The sequence below is a fragment of the Ciconia boyciana genome, chromosome 1, assembly GCF_034638445.1.
Source record: "Ciconia boyciana chromosome 1, ASM3463844v1, whole genome shotgun sequence".
In the NCBI taxonomy this organism is placed as follows: domain Eukaryota; kingdom Metazoa; phylum Chordata; class Aves; order Ciconiiformes; family Ciconiidae; genus Ciconia; species Ciconia boyciana.
The window spans coordinates 75,579,998-75,601,976 of record NC_132934.1 but is presented as its reverse complement, the minus strand read 5'-3'; the positions used below and the strand labels follow the sequence as shown (position 1 = coordinate 75,601,976).

The following is a 21,979-nucleotide window of genomic DNA, read 5'->3' as shown; positions in this document are numbered from 1 at the left end:
TCTAAGAACTTTGATAATTCATGCCTCCTAAAGTGCACAATCAGTGTGTTTCCTTCGTGCACCAATTGCCCGAGAAGATATTACATCAGAGGTGAATAAGCCCTTTTGGTTATCTCAGAAGGGTCAGAGAGCCATAAATTGAGGCTTAAAACAGACATTGCTTCACCAAAATTCATCCTTTATTCAGAAGCTTCCAGTCTTCTCTACAATGGAAAAAAGTTACAAGGAAGCAAAAGATGGAGTCTAATGAGAGATTAAAAAGAGGTCAGAAATTAGGTCAAACCAAACAAAACAGAAGAAAACCTGAATTTCCTCTATTAAAAAACCCCAAACTTCTATCAGCAGAGCATTGCAATGGTAGAGAAAGGGATAATGCTTTCATGCATATGTCTGGTAGTGCCCGCTGAAGTACAATTTAAAAAAAACTGGGCACAGGCCTTGCAAGACCCCTTGCAATTCCATACCAGATTTAATATGCTTGCCATTATAATCAAATAGATCATGTGAATGAGCAAGGACTAATTTTAGGATCTCAGTTTCTTAAAATCTTCTTCCTTGGTTAGAAATTTTATTCCATGCTTAGCTTGACAAATACACTTTAGTTCTCCCAAATTATGAGTTAAGATTTCTATGAGAGCCCACATTCACTAATAATCCCATGAATAAACACCTATAAGACCTTTGCTGAACTGGGGCCTTCACAAACATGGGGATTAAATATTCAGTCTTGTACTTTATTACTCTACTGAATCTGAAAGCGTGATGCGATTGCAGGGCATGGGAGTAGGCTGAAACTGAAGCTCCTGAGGTTTCTAAAAAGAATATTTTATTTGCCCACTGGGATTAGTAATCTTTGCTCTAATTTCTGTATTAATTGAAATGTGGCTATTTATACTGATTTTTATTCTGTACTATAAAAATATATGTATTCCCCAAAATGGGGTGTGGTGAGTTCAAGTCTGAAATGGTAGGAAAGAGCAAACTGATTAGATTGATTAGTTATTTTTTTTTAAGATTTTGAATATATAAGATGAAATAATGCAGAAATTAATTTAAATCAAGGTTTTAAGGAAAAGTAAAAAAGAGACCTTGTCGAAGTTTGGATAACTTTTATGCTAACTCTGGACATTTTAAAATAGACTAACGCATCTCTAACCAGGCCCAGATTCCCTCAGCTTACAAAATGAAAATGGAGGAGAAAAAAGGGATACAAAATCTCTAGGATACCACTATAATGGTGGAAAGAACAATTTCCTCTGCTAATATAGGCAAGGGGTTTGAGGCAAGACAAGGACTGATCATCTGCACAAATACTATCCAGCAGTTTGGAGGAATTTATTCCCATCCCTGCAACCAGCCGTAGCAGCACAGCAGCGCTAGCAGGTATGCTGACTTTGGCTACTGACATTTATCTGGCCAACCATTTATCCACCAGTGGATAATGCCCTTCAGTGTTTTCAATGAGTCACTGTGGTTGCAACCTTTTGGTAAGTAGTTGTACTTGTAATCCTTCTGAGAGGAACACTGACTTTTCCTAATTTTTCTTGAAGCCTTCCATAGCTTGAGGGCAGAACAGGCCATTTAGGAAGATTGCTTTTATAATTGTTGTGTTTCCCATGTTTTTCACTTAGTACCCAATGACCTGTTTGCACAGAAACCAGTTCAATGTACAGAAAAGGTATACCAAGTGAAGGGCTTCCACTTAGCCACTCTTCTTCGCCTGGTGGTCTGAGAAGATGGTTCTGACTGTTTGGCTTGGTATGGATGAGGAGAATATATGTGTCTGTATAGACTTAATAGTTTATAACTCAGATCTGAAACAGGCTCAGCTGAATCACTGCATCCGGCTAGCCTCATGCTTCAGTGTTTAAGAAGACTCTAGCCAATTGCTCACTGGGAAAACAAAAAGCCAGTTCCATCTCTAAGGTTTTTAATGTATCTGAGGCATGTGTCGTATAACTGGGAAGAACTGAGATCTGGCCGATAAGATTTGCCCTGGCCAAGATCTCTTATAGAAACATACAATAACATGCTTTCTTTCCCTAAGATCCCAAACCAGTGACAACCCTGGAAGTAGGACAGACAGCTCTCACTGCAGCCAACCACAACAGCCACAAGATATTCAAGCCCCATGATGGGCTTTCACAATGATGCATTGCAGGATTACCCCAATATAACTGCGGCTGAAATTTGATCCATCATTACTATTACTGTGTTGTTGTTATACCTGAATTTGTTGGGAAATTCACCTAGCCTGCATTTCATCCCTGGATCAGTAGCTGCGTTAGTCATGCATGTGGAATCACATGGAAAGGGATTTAAGAGAGTAAATAGGACCTTTATTATGGTTTTGTAAAGTATAGGATCCACTTAGTTAAATACCTGAAGTATCCTTCTGTATTCATCTGTCTGTCAGGCAGTCTGAAATTATCAGCAAAACATAACCATGTTTGCATCAGCTATATCACAGTACCACATTATAGTTTGCAATGAAAAAAAGTCACTCAGCAAGGCCTGAGATGCTTGCTAAAACCTGAGTTAGCTGTTTGATTATGTACAGACTGCTAATCAACTGACAATATGATCTTAATCCCTCTTGAACAACATGAAGCTTAAATAGTATTTCATAATCTTTCTCTAATATCTTTCTAAGATTTCTCTTTTTGTCTGATCTTCCTAAGATTCCATATCTTTCTCTAGGACAAATTTGATTCTTTCTCAAATATATCTTTGAAAACAATTGTAAGAATAATTTCAAGGTACACTCTACCCAATCCTTGTATTTTCTTAAACTACTCAGAGAAAAAATGCCTGATTGTGAAGTCAAAATCTCCATTGTATGTCCCAAAGAAATTAACTGTGTTAAGTCACATATTCTTCTTCCTTCAAAGCTTAAACTCACATATAATTAAACTATAGTTAGTCTTGCCTTGGCTCCAACTGTACCTGCTACTCCAGTGAGATCATATGTTTAGAATAGCAGACAGTGAAATATGGCTGGGGAACAAAAAATGCCACACATACTAACACAGGAAAGCAAAAATATCCAGCCTGCAACATTGCTGTAAGAAAAAGATGATAAAGGAGGTTACTATTCAAGGGATGTGGCAACAAAGTATTGGTCTCTGTGACAAAATCCACCCTTTCTCCTCAAAAAGCTAATTAAGAAGAGTTTGGCTTGGTAGTTTTAAGGATACAGAACTGATCTTTAAGATCAAAGAACAAGTCTTGGAGTTAGAGCACATCCCTTCCACAGCCTCTGCCCTGCCTAGGCTGGAAGAGTGATTGCTGCCCCACCTAGTCTCCATAAGAAGTTCTCATTCACAGGGTCTGAATCCATGTGGATCCCGAGGCCTGACCTCACTAGCAGTTCCCTCTTCAGCAACAGCTTCTTCAGAGCCTTTAGTCTTTAGGTTTTTGGTGTCCTCAGGCTGCTTTCTGAACGTATTTCTGTGAAGAGTAACACTGACTTCCATAGGCAAGGCTTGTGCAGTTACCAGGGAAGGGGAAAAGCATTGCTCTCAGGTTATTATATAAACTTTTTTTTCTGCTAACAGCAGCATCATTAAGTGGGAAAGACAGCCTTTCCTGTATGCTGGTACCCCACACATACCACTTGGCTGAAGAAGCTCCAGCCTGTCATGCTTTCACAGGTGCGTACAGTAGCAGCATAGCAATGCTGACTTCAATTATAGTGAGTATCGTAAATCCAGAGCTGACTCCCACCGCTGAAGACTATTGGATAACAGCAATAGTATATGCTTTCTATTCAGGTCATTTGCTAGGGCTAATATATTAGATATTAATCATCAGACTATCCTCTTTCCTTTCCTGAGGCAGTCCGCTCTGAACCATGAACAGAGGAGCAATGAAAATTCTTCATAAGTGTGCAGGTGATGCCTTCCAGAGAGGATCTGGGTGATGATAATCATTTAACATGCAGTTCTGAGACATGAAGTTTACATTTCTCACAGCAGAACCCAACTACCTCCTTCTTAAATGAATACATCAATTAATAGCTATATGAAACATACTTGCTCCAGTGAACTTTTCCCTCCAGCGTCTGCATCTCTCCCAATATAGCAAGGAGAAGTGATGACTTGCCACAGCCAACTTGACCCACAATCATTGTCATCTGACCTATGATGATAATAATAACAGATTTTCAAAAAAGAAAAAACCCAATTCTACTCAAGTCCACAAGCCCAACTAGATCCAGTTCTAGAGCACTTGAAATAGTTGGTTAAATTTGTTAGCATCCACTACGTAAATGGGCAATATTACATGTACTCATCTATGGAAATATACATGGACAGTACATGGACAATACTAATGGACAGTACAAGTACACACTAATCTCCAAAGGAATGAGACTATTGCTTTGACAGGTATTATCATACACTGTATGGGAGTGTGTTACTTTATGGAAGTTATTTAGGGTCAAATGATATAAAGCGGGAAGCGATTATTCAGTCTGTGGTTCCATGAAAATTTGAGCCAATCTAAAAAGTGACTGCAACTGAAAGAAGATCCATTACTCTTTTCTGCTTTGCTGTACTCCTCCTTCCCCCACTACCACTTTCCTACCTTCAGTCCTACTCTGTAGTGGCAATGGTGCTTCTCAGATCTTCCCATTAATTAACTGAACTCACTAAGTGTGCTAGCTAGTGCATTTGTCAGGTAAGCTTCACACCAGCTGGGGAGTTAATGATCTCATTCCTTCCAAAGGAGGTAAAATCTTAGACTGGCTCACCCACCTTGTGAACCCATGGCCTTAGATTGTAAACTCCTTGGAGCAAAGGCCTTCTGCTGGTGTTGTATGTTGCACTGGGCCAGCACAAAGAAGTGTTTATCCATGTATAGGACACCTAATGCTACAGTGAAACAAATTATATGGTCTTTGGAATTACATATAGTACTTTGGAATTACTTAATAACTATGTGATATCTGATATCAAAGATGTGTCAACCTAATGTAATAAGCTATTTTAAAACTAAGCAGTTTATAGGATATAGAAATAAAATATAAGACTATTTAATGACATGAAATACCAACAGACAGTGCTGCTACTACTACTACTAATTTTCTAGTTTTCACACTTGCTATGTAAGTCTTTCAAAACAAATCAATGTTTTGTAAACCTGTGAAAGTCCTAGCCAAAAGACATTGAGGATGCAAGAAATGACAGGACCTCATCTGGACAGAGAGAAATTAATTGAAAGAGAAATTCATTGAGGATTTCTTGACAGACAAACTGCGAGAAGCTCAAGGAATTCTCTGAGATTAAAATAGTTGTGAACTGGGAGACTGTAATGTTGAAGAATGGTAGGAGAAGTATAATATATGACTGCTGTGTCCCTGTGCACCCACTGGTAGCCACTGCTGGAAATAGAATACTGAATTAGATGGACCCTTAGTTTGAATGAGTCTGGAGTTCTCCTTCTTTCTTTTTTTAATTTGTCTATTAAAAATAATAATGATTTTTTTTGCAACCATCTTTTTCATACTTATTCTTACTCTTGACTTTGTTTCTGCTATTATAAAAACTATATAAACTATATAGGTATATAAAAACCATGTACATTTTTGCTTATTTATAGTACTTTAGGTTAATGATATAGCTATATGACTAATACAGTTCATGACCTTGTATACATTTTTAACCTTCATTTTTTCTTATAAAAACCTAAATGTGTGGTTTTGTGCTTTTCACAACATCAAGAAATGGAATTAGTAGCAATTTGCTATTACATATTTCATGTTTAAGGTGTGCATTTATCCTACCTGTTGGGATTCTGATGTTTATGTTGGACAATGTAGCTAAACCACTTCCCCATGAAAAGTACCCATTGGTCACCTACAAAACAATTACCACATGTCAGATACATAATTATATGAGGGGAAAAAAAAATAGAATGTCTAGTTTGGATTTAAAATATGTTACTAAATTAAATCTGTGATTAATAGACATGGTGAGGTATGCTCATACACAAAAAAAGCAAGTTAGGTTAGTAAAGATTGACAAACTCAGAAAAGTTTGTGAATAAGAAAAGCTATAGACACAAATATATACACTGTATGAAATGCAATAAAGGGATGATCTTGAGTTGAACTCTATTTACCACATACTTTTATTCTAGCAAGTATAACTTTAAAGACTAAGAATAACGATCACAAGACCTTACAGGTGACAATCTAAATAGCATAGCTTATCAAGGAATAAATCATTCTGCATATTGAGATGTATGGCCCCTTGTGAACATATTCCCAAAGTACAAATTGAATATTCACAAGGTTTATGCTGGACATAAGAAAAATGTTCCCCAGTGGACCCTAGCCTTTTTGTGCATACTTTCTTTGGAGTTGACAGGGCCATGAAACATTCTTTGCACCGAGCACATATGTGGGGAAAAGTTGGCCAACATGACTTAAAATAATGTTATAATAAATGACAAGTCATAATAAATGTCAAAAAATTACTCAAAAGTTTTGATCTTGGTTCTAAGAGTGAAAGAGAAGTGCATGAAGGGAAAGTCTAAAAAATCTATATTAATTTCTGCATATCACATTATCTAGGTTTTGTTCCTTTAGACTCGTGATGCCTCTGTTTCCTGAAAGGACAGGGAATCACTATAAAGAGCTGGTCTGAAGCAAATTCTTCTCGCTTTATTTTTGGCTAAGGTGCTAATTTATTTAAGGGCTTGTTCTTGCAACGGACAATTTGCCTTTGGAAGAACAGCAGAAATTTGGCACTATCTGGTACTGTTGCAGGAGGACCTGCTCCTCATAAAGAATGAGACAATGTTTTCAAACCACCTTGATTGCGATATCATCTATCTCCACAGGACGTGTTTGCTTGCTTGTTGGCTGTTCATAGCTTTCAAGCTGATACCTCAAAGGCTGCCTCCTGTTGATGGCCTTGGTGTGCTACATAGTGAAATGAAGAAAGGAGAAAAGTTGGAATTCTCAAGAGAGGACAGCATTTGATTTCCTATAAAATAGACAATCCATTCCCTTTCCTCCCACCATTCTAGGTCACAAGAAGAAACCAGAAATATGTGTGATAATAGACATACTACTGTGATGCACATATTGTAATGTTTTAAACACCCCTAACTAAAGCACAGGAAATATCTGATTTTTTGTTTCCCATGCATAACCATCCCAAATTTCAGCTCCATCATCCTCCTCGAACCACTAGGTAAGTCTGCCCTACCTGAGGTAGCTCCAAACAAAGCTGTGTCAGTAAAAGTGTAATGACATGCAGAGTTACCAGTTTGGTTCTTGGAAGCAGAATAGCTGCAGGAGTGAGAAGCATATCAAATTAGCTTGTGCAGAGTACTTCACTAATGCATAATAGTGATCATGGAGCGAACTCATTCAGAGCTACCCGTGGTATTTGTAAGCGTCACTGTATTGAGCTGAATCGGCGTAATCTTAGTGATTCTTTAGAGCTGGGCTGTCTACAGTGAATGATTTAACTTTTACAGATATTACCTTTATTTTTCCCTCTCCTTATCATCTAGACTTTGTCTGTTTCTCTCTATAGGGCTGGGCAAAAGGTGGACAAGAGAAGCAAAATAAATGCTGAAACAATTTCATTTTTGTTTCCTTTGTTATAGTTGTTAAGCCAGAAAAACAAGAAAAATGTTGTTTCGGGTTGGCAAACTAATTTAATTCAGCTCAAAATAAAACTTATTTTGTGTTAATTCTTTCTTTCTGTTGCTGTCTTCAAGTTTCAGTCACATTTCAAATGATATAATCAGTTTGAAACAGTTGAAAAACATAAAAATGAAAAAATATCTTTTTCCAAATAATCTCCCTTGGGGTTTTTTTGCCCTCAAATTTTACTCAAATTCATTATATGTTTAGCACTCCAGAAGCAGCATTTTGGAATTAATTCCTATTTCACAAAGTTTGGTGTTGCTTTTCCCACCTCCAATTCTGAATTTCCCAGAGCAGGAATCGATCCTACCTAAAGATGCCCAACATACGATGGGTTGTACTGGAAATATACCATACAAACCCTATAACCACAGGAAATGCACCTGGGCCTTTTATAAAAACTGAGAAGGATGAATTTGAACCATGTGTAAATGTGTTGGTGTGTTATGGGGTTTTCATTACTACTGGCACCTCAGCAATGCTTAAATGTGTTTGGGGATCCTTCATGTCATAGAAACACAGAGATCCTGACCTAGAAGAGGCAAAACTGGGCAATGTTAGGGTCAGGCTAGAAGCCAAAACTCCCGAGCCCTACCAGCTAGTCCATTGGCCTTGTACAGGGCCTTATGGCCTCTCTGCTTTGAAACTCAGTGTCATAAAACAGAACTTACAAGTCCTGTGTGCTTCTTACAGGATTCATAAGCTACAGAGCTGTCCCCACCTCTCCAGCTGTCATCTCCAATCTCATCACTCAGGAGAAACTCATTCAGCTTCTGTACACTTGAAAGAAAACAGGACAGTGAGGTAAATAAACCCATGTTTCCATGAGTACATTTCCATTTTTGTGCAGTCCAGCCAGTAGAATGTATCAGAAGTGTTCCAAAAGAAGTTCATGGGATAGTTTTGGTTTTCTATTGGACTGTCTGCCACCCTGACGGCAAGTGAAAAAATATTATTTAGAAGAAGGATAGATTAAAATAATTAAACATTGTACTGGTAGCTAGGAATGAAGAGGAGAGCTAGTCATGTGAGTGCCACTAGAGCTCTGTGGGAATGGTTTCCATCTTGGTAGGCTTCTCTCTTCTGTGCCTTTCTGATGCCTACACACAGTCAGGACGCATAAATGAGTCATTCACTCACCTACATCCTCTGAAAATGCCAATGCACTAGGTACATCCTGAACAAACTAGGTACATCCTGAACAAACATACTGTTTGCTGCATGCAAACAGGACTGAATCCTGCACAAATCAGCACAGCCATGGCCAGCCTTGGAGAAATACAGCAAGAGCTCTCTTTGCCTACTTCTTAAAACTGTCCCCTGGGAAATACAGTGCACAGGTTCAATTCATTCTTCATCACAGAAGGATTTGATCCTCTTTCTGCTCCACTTCCTTTCAGAGTGCCATAAGCACCTGGCTCTTTATCGTTTTGGGGAAGGGATGAACAAAAGCACCCACTGGTCATGGTGAAGCTATGTTACTTTGCAAAAACTAGGATCAAGGTGCATTGAGCCAGAGACTGAGAAATTAGTGAAATACGTGAAATACGACTTCAGATTAGTGATTTGAACATTAATCTGCAAATGGGAAAGTAGTCCTGTTTCAAGGCCTGTCTGAGCATTTCGTATGAAATTATCAATACATGTTCAAGCCACAGAGATACTGGTTAGCAAGAAAGCACTGCTATTGTCATTGTTTTCTCCTGCCAGTATACTCGTTCCTGTCTCCTCTTTTGAAAGGAAAATTTAAGTGTCTAACTCTCGTATCAGAATTTCAGTCTTACATAAGTGCATCAAGAAAGAATTTATCTTCTTGCAGAAGATAAGAGATCTCATTCTGATCATCTGCCTAAGAAGACATCAACCATGACTTTGCATTTGAATGAGGACAGGTACCCTCAAAAGCTTTCATGGTACTAGAACTACTCTTTACAATAAAATGGAGATTCTGACCAAAGAAGCACTTAATCGTAACACAAACGAATGCATACTCATATACATGTATTTGATTGATGACACAGCCATGGAGTGGCCAAGCATGCATTCTTCATTCTTCATTTTGGGGACATGATGTTCATGGGAGAAAGTTGTTAGGAAATAAGTTTACCAAAGGCTAAAGTTTGTTCTGGCAAATATGGTCTGTAAATAATGTCCTGAGGGGTGGCCAGCAGTGCTAAGAAAAATGTACACACCATTTTGATATTAGGGCTATGCTAAACATAGTGCAGAGATGTAGAGGCTGACATGATTTATAAAGGAGACTTGAGATTTTCCACTAGTCAGAAATAATTTTCAACGTAGGGAAAATCTCTCATGTGGCCCTGCTGCTGCTTCGATAAAAATAAACCCTATTTAATTTTTTTTTTAAAAGCGGGTGTGGTACTGGCAAATGACATCTGTGGATCCTGAAGTCCCCTTGACTGCTATTTGTTATTATCGTTACCCACCAAAAAGAGGCAGTGGCAGCAGCAATGCAATACTTTGCCAATGTGCCTCAGTCTTGGCAAGAAGGAGCTACGTTTCTGGGTAGGAAGGTTAGTTCGGTCTTCACGTCCTGCTAGTGCTTGGCATCTGACACGTTACTGCCAGCCAGGTGTCATTTTCTGCCTCTTGGGACATCTTGGCAGTGTGTATGTCCACATAACTGCCCCATGACCATGACTCTTTCCATACAGACCACTGACGCAACAGCCAAAAGTCTGAAATCTGACTTACTACCAACCAGCTCCCTTGAGATTAAGTGCTCTATAGCCCAGCACGAAGGAAGTTGTTTTGTCGGGCTATTTGCAGAAATAAATGCCTGGAACATATAAGTTTATGATGAAGCAACACATTTTATGAGTTCCTTTTCCTTTTTTAAAAAATCTTTTCCACTTCATGCCAACTTCCTCACTGTCCTGCCACGCGGATCCCTAACCCCCACAGACTAAACTCCCACATGTCTGCCTTGCCATGCTTCCTCTCCTGTGTCTCTTTACTGCCATTCAGGGGAACAGCATTTCCTCTATAAGAGAAGTCCTGTAGGGCTCAGTTTCCCTTGAGCAACTAGTCCTTCAGTGTCCAATGTTCCTCCATCTACTTTCTTTCCAAAGAGAGTCCATGCTAGTGCAGGACAATGAGAGGCAGGACAATACTAAATTCTCACTTAAAGCACAATGCACCCTTTGTGGAGGTAGAGTTAAGCCAGTTGCTCTTCCTTGCATCAGCATGGGCAGTCTTGCTAGATACCTTCACACCAGTCTCTTGTCTCCCTCTGTGTTGACAAGAGCCCAGAAAAGTACTAGGTGAGAGCGATGGTGCGTGGCCACACTGTGAGAAGAGGAGCATATCCCAAGGAAGGACAGTCCGGCTCTGAATCCGGACTGCCAAACTTGGTGAAATTATAAAAAGAATGGAACATTTCTTTGTCTCTGTACCATGCACTAAAAAGAAATGGTTACTCTGATTTATCTCACATTTTTGAACATCAGAGTCCCACCTCTAAATCCTCTTCCACGTGAGCAGGTAGAAACAACATTTTTCTCCAGCATCTTCCCTGTTCTATTACTGAATGTAGGTGTTCAAGAGTTGGAGAAACTAGGAGGGCCACTTACCTTATGATAGCCTTGACTGCAAAACGAACCACAGTGGAGAGCAGGAACAGAGGTGTGACCAGGATGTGAAACAATGACAGTGATGCAAAAGCCTGGGCAGGCTGCAGTGGCTTGTCATTGGTATATGCGTAAGTCACAAAGGTCTGTCACATAAGGAAAAAAGCATGTCTGGATAAAGACTCTTGAAAAAGATGGACAAGGACAGCAAGCAAAGTATTTTGCTCAACTAAGGCCAATAACTATTTACCTCCATTTATTGGAAATCCCAGTAAACTGAAAAGTGTCTTCTTTTAAAATGAAAAAGATTTTAAAAACTCGCCAATGATTTCAAGAGATTTAGACCTTTAAGAATGAAAAAATTTTCTTTGTAAAATCAAAGCATTTAGTTTTGGAAAGTTTTGTAATTGACTTCAGGGTTTAGAGGAAACATACAACCCAGAAAAATCAGTAAGAATCTAGTAAATCTTATGGTTTTTTTCACAGATGCAGAACTATGGTCATATTTCATCCAATTCTGGTACACACTATCAGCATACTCTGAGTAATGCCCTCAGAATTTGGTCTACGAAGACTCCTTACTGACCAGCATGCCATAGTTCCTCTAGTGCATTAGGCTGAGATTTAAACCTGACCAGAGTACAAGCAAAATTTATTTCTTCTTCTTTACTGCAGGGTACCCTTTCTTGAAAACTGAAATGGTGGCTTATAATGCATTTTGAAACAGGAATGATTTTCACTGCTAGACAATAGAAAAGCAAAGCCACCCCAAAACCCTTCAAAATGAGAGCTTCTCGAAATGGGTCTATTTTCAAGTTGCAATGATTTTTTTCTTTCTCTCTTATAGTAAAAATGTATATTTCTTTTTGTTTTTACCAATCCAAACCACAGGTGGTGAATTACCAGCTCTGGGAATGGGCCTTCCAGTGTCATGCTATCCTACAGTTAGCCCGGGCACATTAACTCATCTGCCAGTTTTATGAGGAGTATGTCCTACAATAACAATTGTGTCCTTTCTTTCTCCCCCCCCCACCTCTTTTCCTCTCCCTTTTTATATGGAAAAGTGAAAAAAAACATATCTTACTGCAAGAACAGCTGCTATCGGTATGGCCGCATTCATAAAAACTGTGAAGGAGAAATAAAATAGGCATCAGATTATATGAAATAAGAAAAAACAGTTTTACAATTAGTTGTATGGCACTAGAAGAATCCAGTTATTTTCAATTCAAGTCATTAAAACTCCCAAAGGAAAATTCCTCTGCAGGAGGAAATTTCCTTCCATGACAGAGAGAGATCTTAAACACACAAATAAGCCAAGGAATTATCTCATTTATATACTTTAGTGAACTGGGATAAAAGTTTTATGGGCACAATTATTATGCAACACAACTAAAAGATTACAGTCTCAGCTCTTTTACATTACAGAAAATACAATTTCTTTCAGACACTAGTTTATCTTTGCTGTAATCAGAGCTGCTAATATTATCTGGAGCCTCCTTGCTATAAAGCAACTCATAACTGTATTGTCACAAAGAAGGTGACAGAAAACTTACTACAAAAAAACCAAACAAAATATGCTCTATATTTTCAAGTTTCTATGTTAAATATTTGTCATGCCCTTTTATTTCAATCACATTCCACACACACAGAAAAAAAGTGTCATAGGCACAGCTGTATCTCGCTTTAGCTGAAGTCAGGAGGAAAGCTGACATAAACAGGAACCATTTCTGAGAGCTAAAAACATAGTTACTTACTGGAAAGAGATGTATGAAGTGCAAAGGTTTTGAGACTGGTGAGTTCCTTCATTCTCGTTTCTTCCACGCTAGTACAAAATATGTGCTCCCAGGCATACAGCTTTAATAACTTAATGCCTTTTAGTATCTCATTGGTTTTCTTTAATCTCTCAGTAGAATAGTCCTTCATTTCAAAAGAAAACAAGGATAAGAAATTGATAATGGTTTGTAGTTTTAATGAGAATGTTCTTTTCCCTTCATTTCTGTTGTAAAATTCATTAAAGATTTATAATTTTGTTTGTTTGGGATTTTGTACAGACTTTCAGTTATCATACTGAGTAAAACAATACACAATTTCATGTTCTTTGGAGATATTAAAGTGCTTACAATCATGAGGGGAAATTAAGTGACCCTGTTCTGAGAAGAAAAATAAAACAAAGCATCCAAATCCTTCAAATAGAGGGTGAAGCTCAGGGTGGCAGATTACTAGGTCAATGGTGTTGGTAACAATAGACAGATGACTACATGTGTGTAATTGCTGATACAAGATTCATTCTGGGATTCATACATAACAGTCATGAAAATAGGTGAAATGTTTATTGATATATTTAGCTACTTGACCCTCACCAGAAAACAGTAATCATAAGTTTTGGTAAAATCATAATCCAAAAGATGTTATGAGTCAGAGGAACTCAGAAAAGAGCAAAAAGAAAGATTCAGACTATTTCTGAAATTATGCAAAGATAAATCCTCTGTTATAAATTGGCACAACTCAACAAGATTGAAGTGTGCTGAAGATTAGATCCACGTATGTATAATTTGCTTACTGAATATTAAGATAACAAGGATCTTTAAACATTTGAAGACTCAAACATCATGAGCTGATTTAAAAAGTTCAAGGATCATGAGAATAAAGTTAAAAATTAGACAAAGTATCAGAAAACATTTCTAATTGGTGAACTAAATTAGACATCAAAATAAACTTACAGCACTGAAGAACATACTATATATTAATCCAGCAATGCCAGATGACTTTTAGGGTATACCAAAGCTTGGGGTGAGAGCATAAAGTCTCTGCCCATTTCAGGGGGGGTTGTACACATTCTTTAATACGGTTCTCCTATAATTTGTCAGTCGTTTGTACTGTTTGCTAAAATCCCATGAAATACAATATCTGAATGTAGGAATAACACTCTTTGATGGAATTGAATTCAGATGAAACTGTGTTAGTTGTGTGAAAAATACTCTCTGCAGAGAAGGCAGGTCAAGGCCCACATACTTTTTTCAGATTCTTGTCTGACAAATGTTAGGAAGGAAGAGATTCTGAGCCACAGAAAAACAGAAAAGGAGGGACGATGTAATTAAGGGACAGCTTGCCCAAACCTCTGCAATGAATGTTCACTAACAACAAGAACTCCTGGTTCCCTGTTCTCATTTCTGGATCACAAATGTCACTGAAATAATTTACTTACGAGAGTGCTCTTCTGAGCCTCAGCCAGCTTTGTAGCTATGAAGTACTGTATCGGAGCTAACAGTACAATGACAGCGGCACCGACCAAGGCACTCACTCCAAGTAAATTATAGAGTAGGATCACACCCATTATTATCTATGAAGAAAAAAGCAACATAGAAAAAAAAGTAGATTTCAATATGCCAGAACGATAGCAACAAAAAGTATTCGTTCTTCTAATAAACAGTTAAATGATTTGTAGGAATCAGCTGAGCCCGTACTTCAGAAGGTCACGTTTGGAAAGTGTGGGAAATTAACGCAGAAGCCTTTATTTTTGACATTAACTGCATAGCTTGTGTTAGTAACTGGTAGTCCTAATTCCAGATGAGGTTTCCACAGAACTAAAGGAGCACTAAAATAATACATATAATTGTACGTATACATACAATTGTAGCAATATATAATTGCTAGATATAATTGTTAACTAGCCACAGGAATCAGACCACCTGTTCATTTAATAACATTCAAAGTATTAACAGCAACACTTCCAAATAAACCTGGATATGAAACAGTGACTTAAAATGAAACCCTCTGTACTATTTCTAACTTCAGTTGCCATGAAAACTTTTTTGTCTTTTTCTCCGTAAATTATTTTATGACTCTCTAAACCCCACCCAATCCTAAAATAGACACACAAACCCAATATTTGTTTCCATTAGTAATAGTAATATTGTTGACAATTATAATAGATTACTGATATAGTTCCAGGAATTTCAGCAAAACAGATCTACTATAAGAGTGGCTTCTATCCCTTTTTAAACTTGTTTAATGTTGGCAGGATCACCTATAGGTAAGGACCATGCCAATCCCACCCCAAGCTAAAATTTTAAAGGTGCTACAAGAGTCCAAGCTTCATGGAAAATCAGCATGACTTAGGTTATTAAGTTGTTTAGCACTTTTGAAGATTTCTTTCAGGTTAATAATTTTTACTTGTCCTTCCTACAGATTTGTCTACAGATCTTTCCCAGCCTTGTTAAGAACCAGATGTTTACAGTGACTAAGCTTGTTTAAATGAAAGCTCCTCTGAGCATTTTGTGCAGTGCACAGTCAGTGCTGCTGTCAGTCACTGAGCAGGATTCAATTGCTTTGTGGTCCTGCCACAAAACGCAGTTACAAGCAGATGCTGCAAATGCAATACTCGGTGCTGATCAGATGCCTGTGCTGCTGCCATGTGGAAGAAATAAAAGCAATGACTTGTGTCAGCAGTGGAAGAAATATGAGCAGGCAAAGGATGACAGATCATCATTCTTAAAGTCACAGACCATATCCATGACATGGAAATCCTGCTCAAAAAAATTGTCTCTCTTTACTGGCCCTTGGAGACAGCTTCTCAGCCCTTGGAGGAGATGATGGGCCACATTTCTGCTTATTAGTCCTCCTGGTAAATGAGTGTGAAGTCCAGGTTCCCCTCTGGATTTTGTAGTAGTCTCACAGACATACACTCTTTTCAACCAGGTTGGAGGATCTCTGGAATCAGGCCCTTACTTTGATGCTCTACCTGAACAGGCATTGCCCACAGATTGGGGCACAGGAACAAGAACCACATTAATTGATTTGTTTCGATGGCAACCAGGTTATTGATTTGTCCCAGCGTCATCTCTCCCATGGACAAGTTGGATGTGGAAAGCCTCAGGATCTTATTATATATCATTGCCTGTGGGAAAGGAATAAAATGGAAGATAGGAAAATGATATCATTATAAATCAACAGTAGCAGCAGGACGTTTCAAATGGCAGTATCAGTCTTTACCTAAGACAGCCCTTCTCCCAGTCTCTCACCTGAGACAGAGAGAGAGATGGGAACAGTGAGAGAAAGCACAAGAGAGAGAACTGACTTTAAAAACCTCCAATTCCTCTTAAAAGGTTTGTTGCTTAATGCAGACCTAAAATAGAATGAAATTACAAGAAAATGTCAAAATTCAGGAGACTGGGCAAAGATCTTTTTTAGTAAACATTTGGTGAGCCTGCTTTTCTGTGGCACTGTCTGTCAAAGAGATCCTTGTTTCTGCTAAGATAGTTAAACTCATGCTATGAAGTTTTGATCAGGGTGGGTATGTATTCCTTTGGGTTTTTCTCCTTTACCTGGCCATCTATGTCCATAAGATTTGTAGGAACTTAACAGGGTTTAAAATTAAACAGGTCTTATATCTACCCAAATTTTAAAGACAAATATTGTGAGCCCAGTTTGCAGTTATGACCAAGTATCAAACACTGCAGCTGCAAGGAAGTTTTTAAAATAATTTGTGCTCTTTGCCCTGTTTTGTCCATGAGTAGATCCATTGTACCAAGGGAGATCCTGTAGAATTAATCAGAAATGCCTACAGACCATGGCGAATTACATCAGCTGCGTATGGTCCTAAGAGTCCCCATTTTGGCAAGTGGGAGTCACAAAAGCACAAGGAAATAATCAGGTACTCTTTCTTCACCAAGTCTGTATCATCTGTCCTGGGAGAAGGCAGAAAATGTTTGAAACAACTACATCAATCACAGTGCGCCCAAAAACCAGAAGCTTCCACGCTGAGATGATATTCCTATGGTTAGTTACACCTGGCAAAACATCAGTTCCAGCTTCTGTTTTGCACACAGTGCTACTGCTGTCTGTGGAGTTTGGTCTGCAGAGATCCCTGCTACAACCCACCCATGTTCTGTGCTGGAGCTGCTGGCTCCAGTTCATAAACACAGCTTTCACAGAGGGTTAATGGATGCCGGTTTTAGAGACACAGTTCTGGAGATGAATCACTCCTGTCCCATCCCTCAGGGCTCTGTGCAAAAGGGCATAAATATTCAGAATCACCACTACGATACATGGACAATGTTCCCATAAAACATAGCTCGGCCAAAGATACTCTGCAGATGACTCTGTTCACACTCAGCAGAAGTAACCTCATAAGCAAATGAACAAAGCAGATGCAGAGCCAAAACGACACTGCTTATCTTCATATACCTAATGTCATCGGCAAAGATATGTTCTTATATGCACAGAGTGAGTGTTAAACTTCTACGTGTTAGTATGATGGTTTTAGTTTTTAGCAAAAGGAATTGCTACCATCAGTTTGGCTGTGTCAGTGATATTACTTTTTCCACTTTTCTGTATAAAAATACAGTGCATATCTTCTCTCAAACAATTGTTAACTGAGTCTTCAGATAAAGAACAAGACAAATAAAAGTATGCAGCTGGAGCTATTATTAATAAATTTATTGGCAGATCATGGGAACATCTTTGCTCACCAATAAAGCACCTCGTAGGTTGATGCCAGTTTCTGTAGTCACATAGTAGGATGCCTGCAGGAATGTTCTCTGCAAGATAAGGGCCAGGAAGAGAAGAACTGCCAAAACGTAAACATTCCTGAGGAATTCCTCTGAGGAAAGATATGAATTTGATGGATCTTTCATCTGAAAAGAAAGGAAAAAATGATGAAAGTGGCATAGGAGGGATTGTATGTTCTTGAGACACTGGAAACAAGGAAATTCAGTCATTGCATTAGAATAAAAAATATTGATGATATTATGGCAAATTTATGGAAATCAGATTTCTCACTGTCCTATGTATCAAAATCATTTGGATACAAATTAAATACTCTGCTCATGTTCCAAAGACTTAGGATCTTAACTTCTAGCAGTTCTAAAATGAATTTGGTTTAGCAGGAAAGGGACAATGAAATCAACATGTTTGCCTTAGCTTTAGTTTCTCCATTGAATTCTGATGATCAGTAGGATAGAAATGCTACTCAGTAGACAATAAAGCTCATTCCACCTGCACCACGAAGAAGCTGCAAGAAAATATTTTTTATTATTTGGGATTAGTTACTTATGTTGCTTTTGTATATTATGGAAACAATTCCTCCCAGAAATATAGTCTATGATACCTGTGAATTCTGAATAAATTAAGAATATATATGCCAGTATTCCCCTCAAAATGAGGTTCAAATGCCTCAGCGGGTGTGTGTGGGGAATTCTTGTTTAAATCACTTTATTTGTTTTCATTTTCTAGTTTTTATGTTCACTGTGCTGCTCTGTTTCAGGCAGAAAAGGAAACAAATGTACCAAAATACTGCAAGGAAGGCTGTTCCTTTGGTATTTCCGATCCAGCTGGAAGCAGGATGTACTGAAATTCTTACAAAAAAAAAAAAAAAAGAAGAAGGAAAAAGCCTGTTCTACTCTGTTCTACTGAAATACCCAGCCCGATTCTGAGATGAAAGGTTTGGGAAATGCTGGAAAGTAAGCCATGTACCTACCCTCTTAAAGATTCCTTCATCACTCTGGATTACTGTCATCTGCCATGAGACTGCAGGCAGGAGAGAGGTGCTCTGAGCCGTCCAGGCTCACCTCACTGCAGTGACCCCAGCCTCTCTGCACCACATCTGCAGCCTCTCTGCACCCCAGCCTCTCTGTACCACCTCTGCCACAGGCAGCGGACACCCAAAAGGTGTCTAGAAGCATCTAACAGTGTTTTCAAAAGGTCCAAGGTCTGTAAGACACCTAAATCCCACTGAAATAATAGGACTAAGTCGCTCAGCCAGTGCAAGAATCTTTGAAACGAGGGTTGCTTAAGTACATGATTGGTCACATAAATATATTTGAAAACTCTTCTCTTAATGTTCTGCTGCATCTAACTTCTACAGGTTTACATAGTGGGGGTATCAATAATAAAATAACAGTTGTAGATACCTTTATCAATGTACATAGAGTTCTCAGGAATTAAGGGAGAACAAGCATAAAATTCAATTAATTCACATTAATTGAAACCAGAGAGAATTTAAAGGAGAAACATATCATAAGAAGAACAACCAAGAGAAAGTTTATCAAAACCCATAAATTAAAAGCAAATGTATTCTGAGATGTATCCAAGAGAAATAGTGACTGTCACCAAGCCAGGCTCTTGGAGTGGTTTCAAGTTTTCCAATTATTTTAATCTTCCCTTCAGCCAGTGTTGATTAAAACGTAAAAAACCGCACAACTAAACCCACTACACTGAAGAGTACAAAAGATAAAGGAAGTGGGCAAGGTAGAGATTCCTAAATTTGAGATCCAGAAATTATAATTTTCAAGCTAAAATACCTTGTTTGTTCAACATGAAAAAAAAATATTTGTGAGGCAAAATACGCACTTTGCCTTTTAACTCTGTGGCTCAAATCCAAGACACAGAGGTTCAAGGATGATAGAGAGCTTTATTTGATAAGCTGCGCAATTAAACTCTCCTTCTTCAGTGCAATGGCTGAATGAGAGTCTAAAGCCAAATTGAGACCATCAGTCAAGAAAATGAATGTCAGGAGCGAGCAGCCAAGGAGAAGATGTTTGGATAGTGATGATAGTCAAATACTTTATCTGGAGGGGAAAATGTTATTCCATTACATACCTATCTGCTCATTCAAATACAAAACACTCACTGCATAAAGTGTATGGAGATATTTCTGTGTCAGAAGACAGACGTAGGAAAAATTCTTCATCATATCTTCTCTGCTGTCAGCTATTAAAATAATTTTACCTGTATCTTTTCACTAGTTACTAATAAATTATTTTTCTTATGGTAGAAAATGTTCAGAGGCTTGCTCAGTGCTTAGAGGTGGACTCTGAAAGTTCAGACTCGGTGAAACTTGAAATGAGCTGTGAACTAGCATCTTTTGTGCATCTCTAGTATCAAGAATGCCATTGAATAAAGTGGATGCTTTTCAACTTCTCACATGTGCCAATGCATTTCATCACAGCAACAAGCAGCATAATAACAGGGAGTGATTACTCTTGGCTTCCCAGTGGAAAACAGATTTCAGAGAGCTCAAACCTGTCAACGAACTACAAAGCGACAGATGGACAGAAATTAAGCAAAATTTCCAGACTCATCCTTGCTGGATGCATCACTGAGGCACCACCAGTGGGTGTCCTGTCTGAAAGGAGGAGGCATGGTGGAAGAGGAGAAGAAAAGCTGTTCCTTCTACCCAGAACTGTAGGGATGACTCCACCAAGAGGTAGACAGCTGGGCAACTGGGGGAAGGTGGACTACCTGTGTTGCATTCATACCAAAGACTTCCACTACTCAGGTTTACAACTAACTTGACTGTCTCTCTCAAAAAATACTCAATTTGCTTGAAAGAAATAATGAAATAATATAATGGTGATCATAGACATATAAAAGCATGCAGCCAGACGTATTAAATACCGGATATGAACCTAGAACTAATACCAAACAACGTTTTTCAATCCAGGTTGTCAGGTTACCTTTTCTGTTGTATTTGTATTGTTGGTTGTATTCTGGAAGCCCTGGACAATGCCAGAAATGCATAATGGTCCAGCAAAACCCAGCAAGTCAGCCAAGTAACGGAACGTGCTGCTGAGAAGTATTGGTCGTCCAAAAGCACTGTACATGGCTAACCATATGGAGGGACTCCGATTGGGCTGGTCTGCTACCTTTTTCTGTAAAACAGAGAAACAGGTATCAATGCATCAAGAAGAGGCCTCCCTGGCTGGATACGGCAACTTCCATTTCATTCCTGTCTGGATGTCCAAATGGTTCCTGAAGTGGTGTTTTGAAGTAAATGAGGTAGCAAACATGCTGTAGATATCAACAGATTTCAGACACTCTTCACAGCAAATTCAAATTCTGCCTCCTCTTGGTAACTGTGGTTCCTCACCTCTAAATCCTAACACTTTTCTGAACCTGTGAACACAGGAATGTAAACACAGATTAATCATACTGGCACGTAGCCATTGCTCCTTGTCACATGTGCACTCAGCAAAAAGGTCTGACCCTTCAAGCCCTTGCTCATATGGGTTATCTTGACTTTCACAGTAGCTGTGAAACCACTTGATCCAGTGAAGGCTTCGGATGTGAGAAAGAGATTGAAGGAAAAAGCACGGACAGACATCTACAAGAATATATTTTAATTTAATTTATCTGGATTTTTTCTATCTCTTAGATACCTTCCAGGAAGATACACTTCAGCTGGTCGCCAATTACTGGGCTCAAAAAGGTGACAGTAACAGGCTATGTTGACAGGTAAAATTAAATCAGCTAAGGGTCCTTTCTAGCCTTCAGTTCTGTGAATCTATGCAGCATCAGAAGTCTTGCCCTAAAACACCAACCAGCGACTATCTCTGTATCTGGTCAGAGGAGTTTTGATATTTCTGAGGTTCTTTCAATCTAAAGAAGAAAGAGTTTTACTTAACAGATCCATGCTCTGCAGAGTGCTTCCATGTGCTTCAGGCAGCAGCTTTTGACACTTGAAAAAAGTATCTGTCATTTTTCAAGTAGCACAGATGCCTCCAAGTTGTAACCCAAGCCAAGCCCTCTTGACTGTTCACAGAGACATTTTAAGTATAGCCCAGTAATAACAACCCCCTGCCCCAGCAAATTAACCAAAGAAAAGCAAGTATGCCTGTACCCTGCCTGGCTGCCTCATGTCTTTTTTCCTCTTTTCTCAGTTTTTCCTTTTATGCCACTTCAACAGTGAGATAGAATACGTGCATGGTGCCAAAAATGTACAAGT

General features: G+C 38.6%; 1 protein-coding gene across 10 annotated transcripts in view; it reads right to left on the bottom strand.

Moving 5' to 3' along the window:
• ABCC9 (ATP binding cassette subfamily C member 9) overlaps positions 1 to 21,979 on the bottom strand; it is a 97,878-nt gene that overhangs the window by 34,192 nt on the left and 41,707 nt on the right. For 7 of the 10 annotated variants that reach the window (XM_072875124.1, XM_072875145.1, XM_072875113.1 and 4 more), the window contains 12 exons: positions 20,712 to 20,906; positions 17,727 to 17,891; positions 15,998 to 16,153; positions 14,462 to 14,596; positions 13,011 to 13,173; positions 12,341 to 12,381; positions 11,260 to 11,402; positions 8,338 to 8,446; positions 6,818 to 6,928; positions 5,786 to 5,858; positions 4,035 to 4,140; positions 2,383 to 2,421 (listed from right to left, as the gene is read on the bottom strand). In XM_072875124.1, coding sequence (XP_072731225.1) covers positions 2,383 to 2,421; positions 4,035 to 4,140; positions 5,786 to 5,858; positions 6,818 to 6,928; positions 8,338 to 8,446; positions 11,260 to 11,402; positions 12,341 to 12,381; positions 13,011 to 13,173; positions 14,462 to 14,596; positions 15,998 to 16,153; positions 17,727 to 17,891; positions 20,712 to 20,906 — 1,436 coding nt within the window. The remainder of the gene's footprint in view (positions 1 to 2,382; positions 2,422 to 4,034; positions 4,141 to 5,785; positions 5,859 to 6,817; positions 6,929 to 8,337; positions 8,447 to 11,259; positions 11,403 to 12,340; positions 12,382 to 13,010; positions 13,174 to 14,461; positions 14,597 to 15,997; positions 16,154 to 17,726; positions 17,892 to 20,711; positions 20,907 to 21,979) is intronic. The other 3 variants (XM_072875180.1, XM_072875189.1, XM_072875198.1) reach the window with 1 other exon arrangement.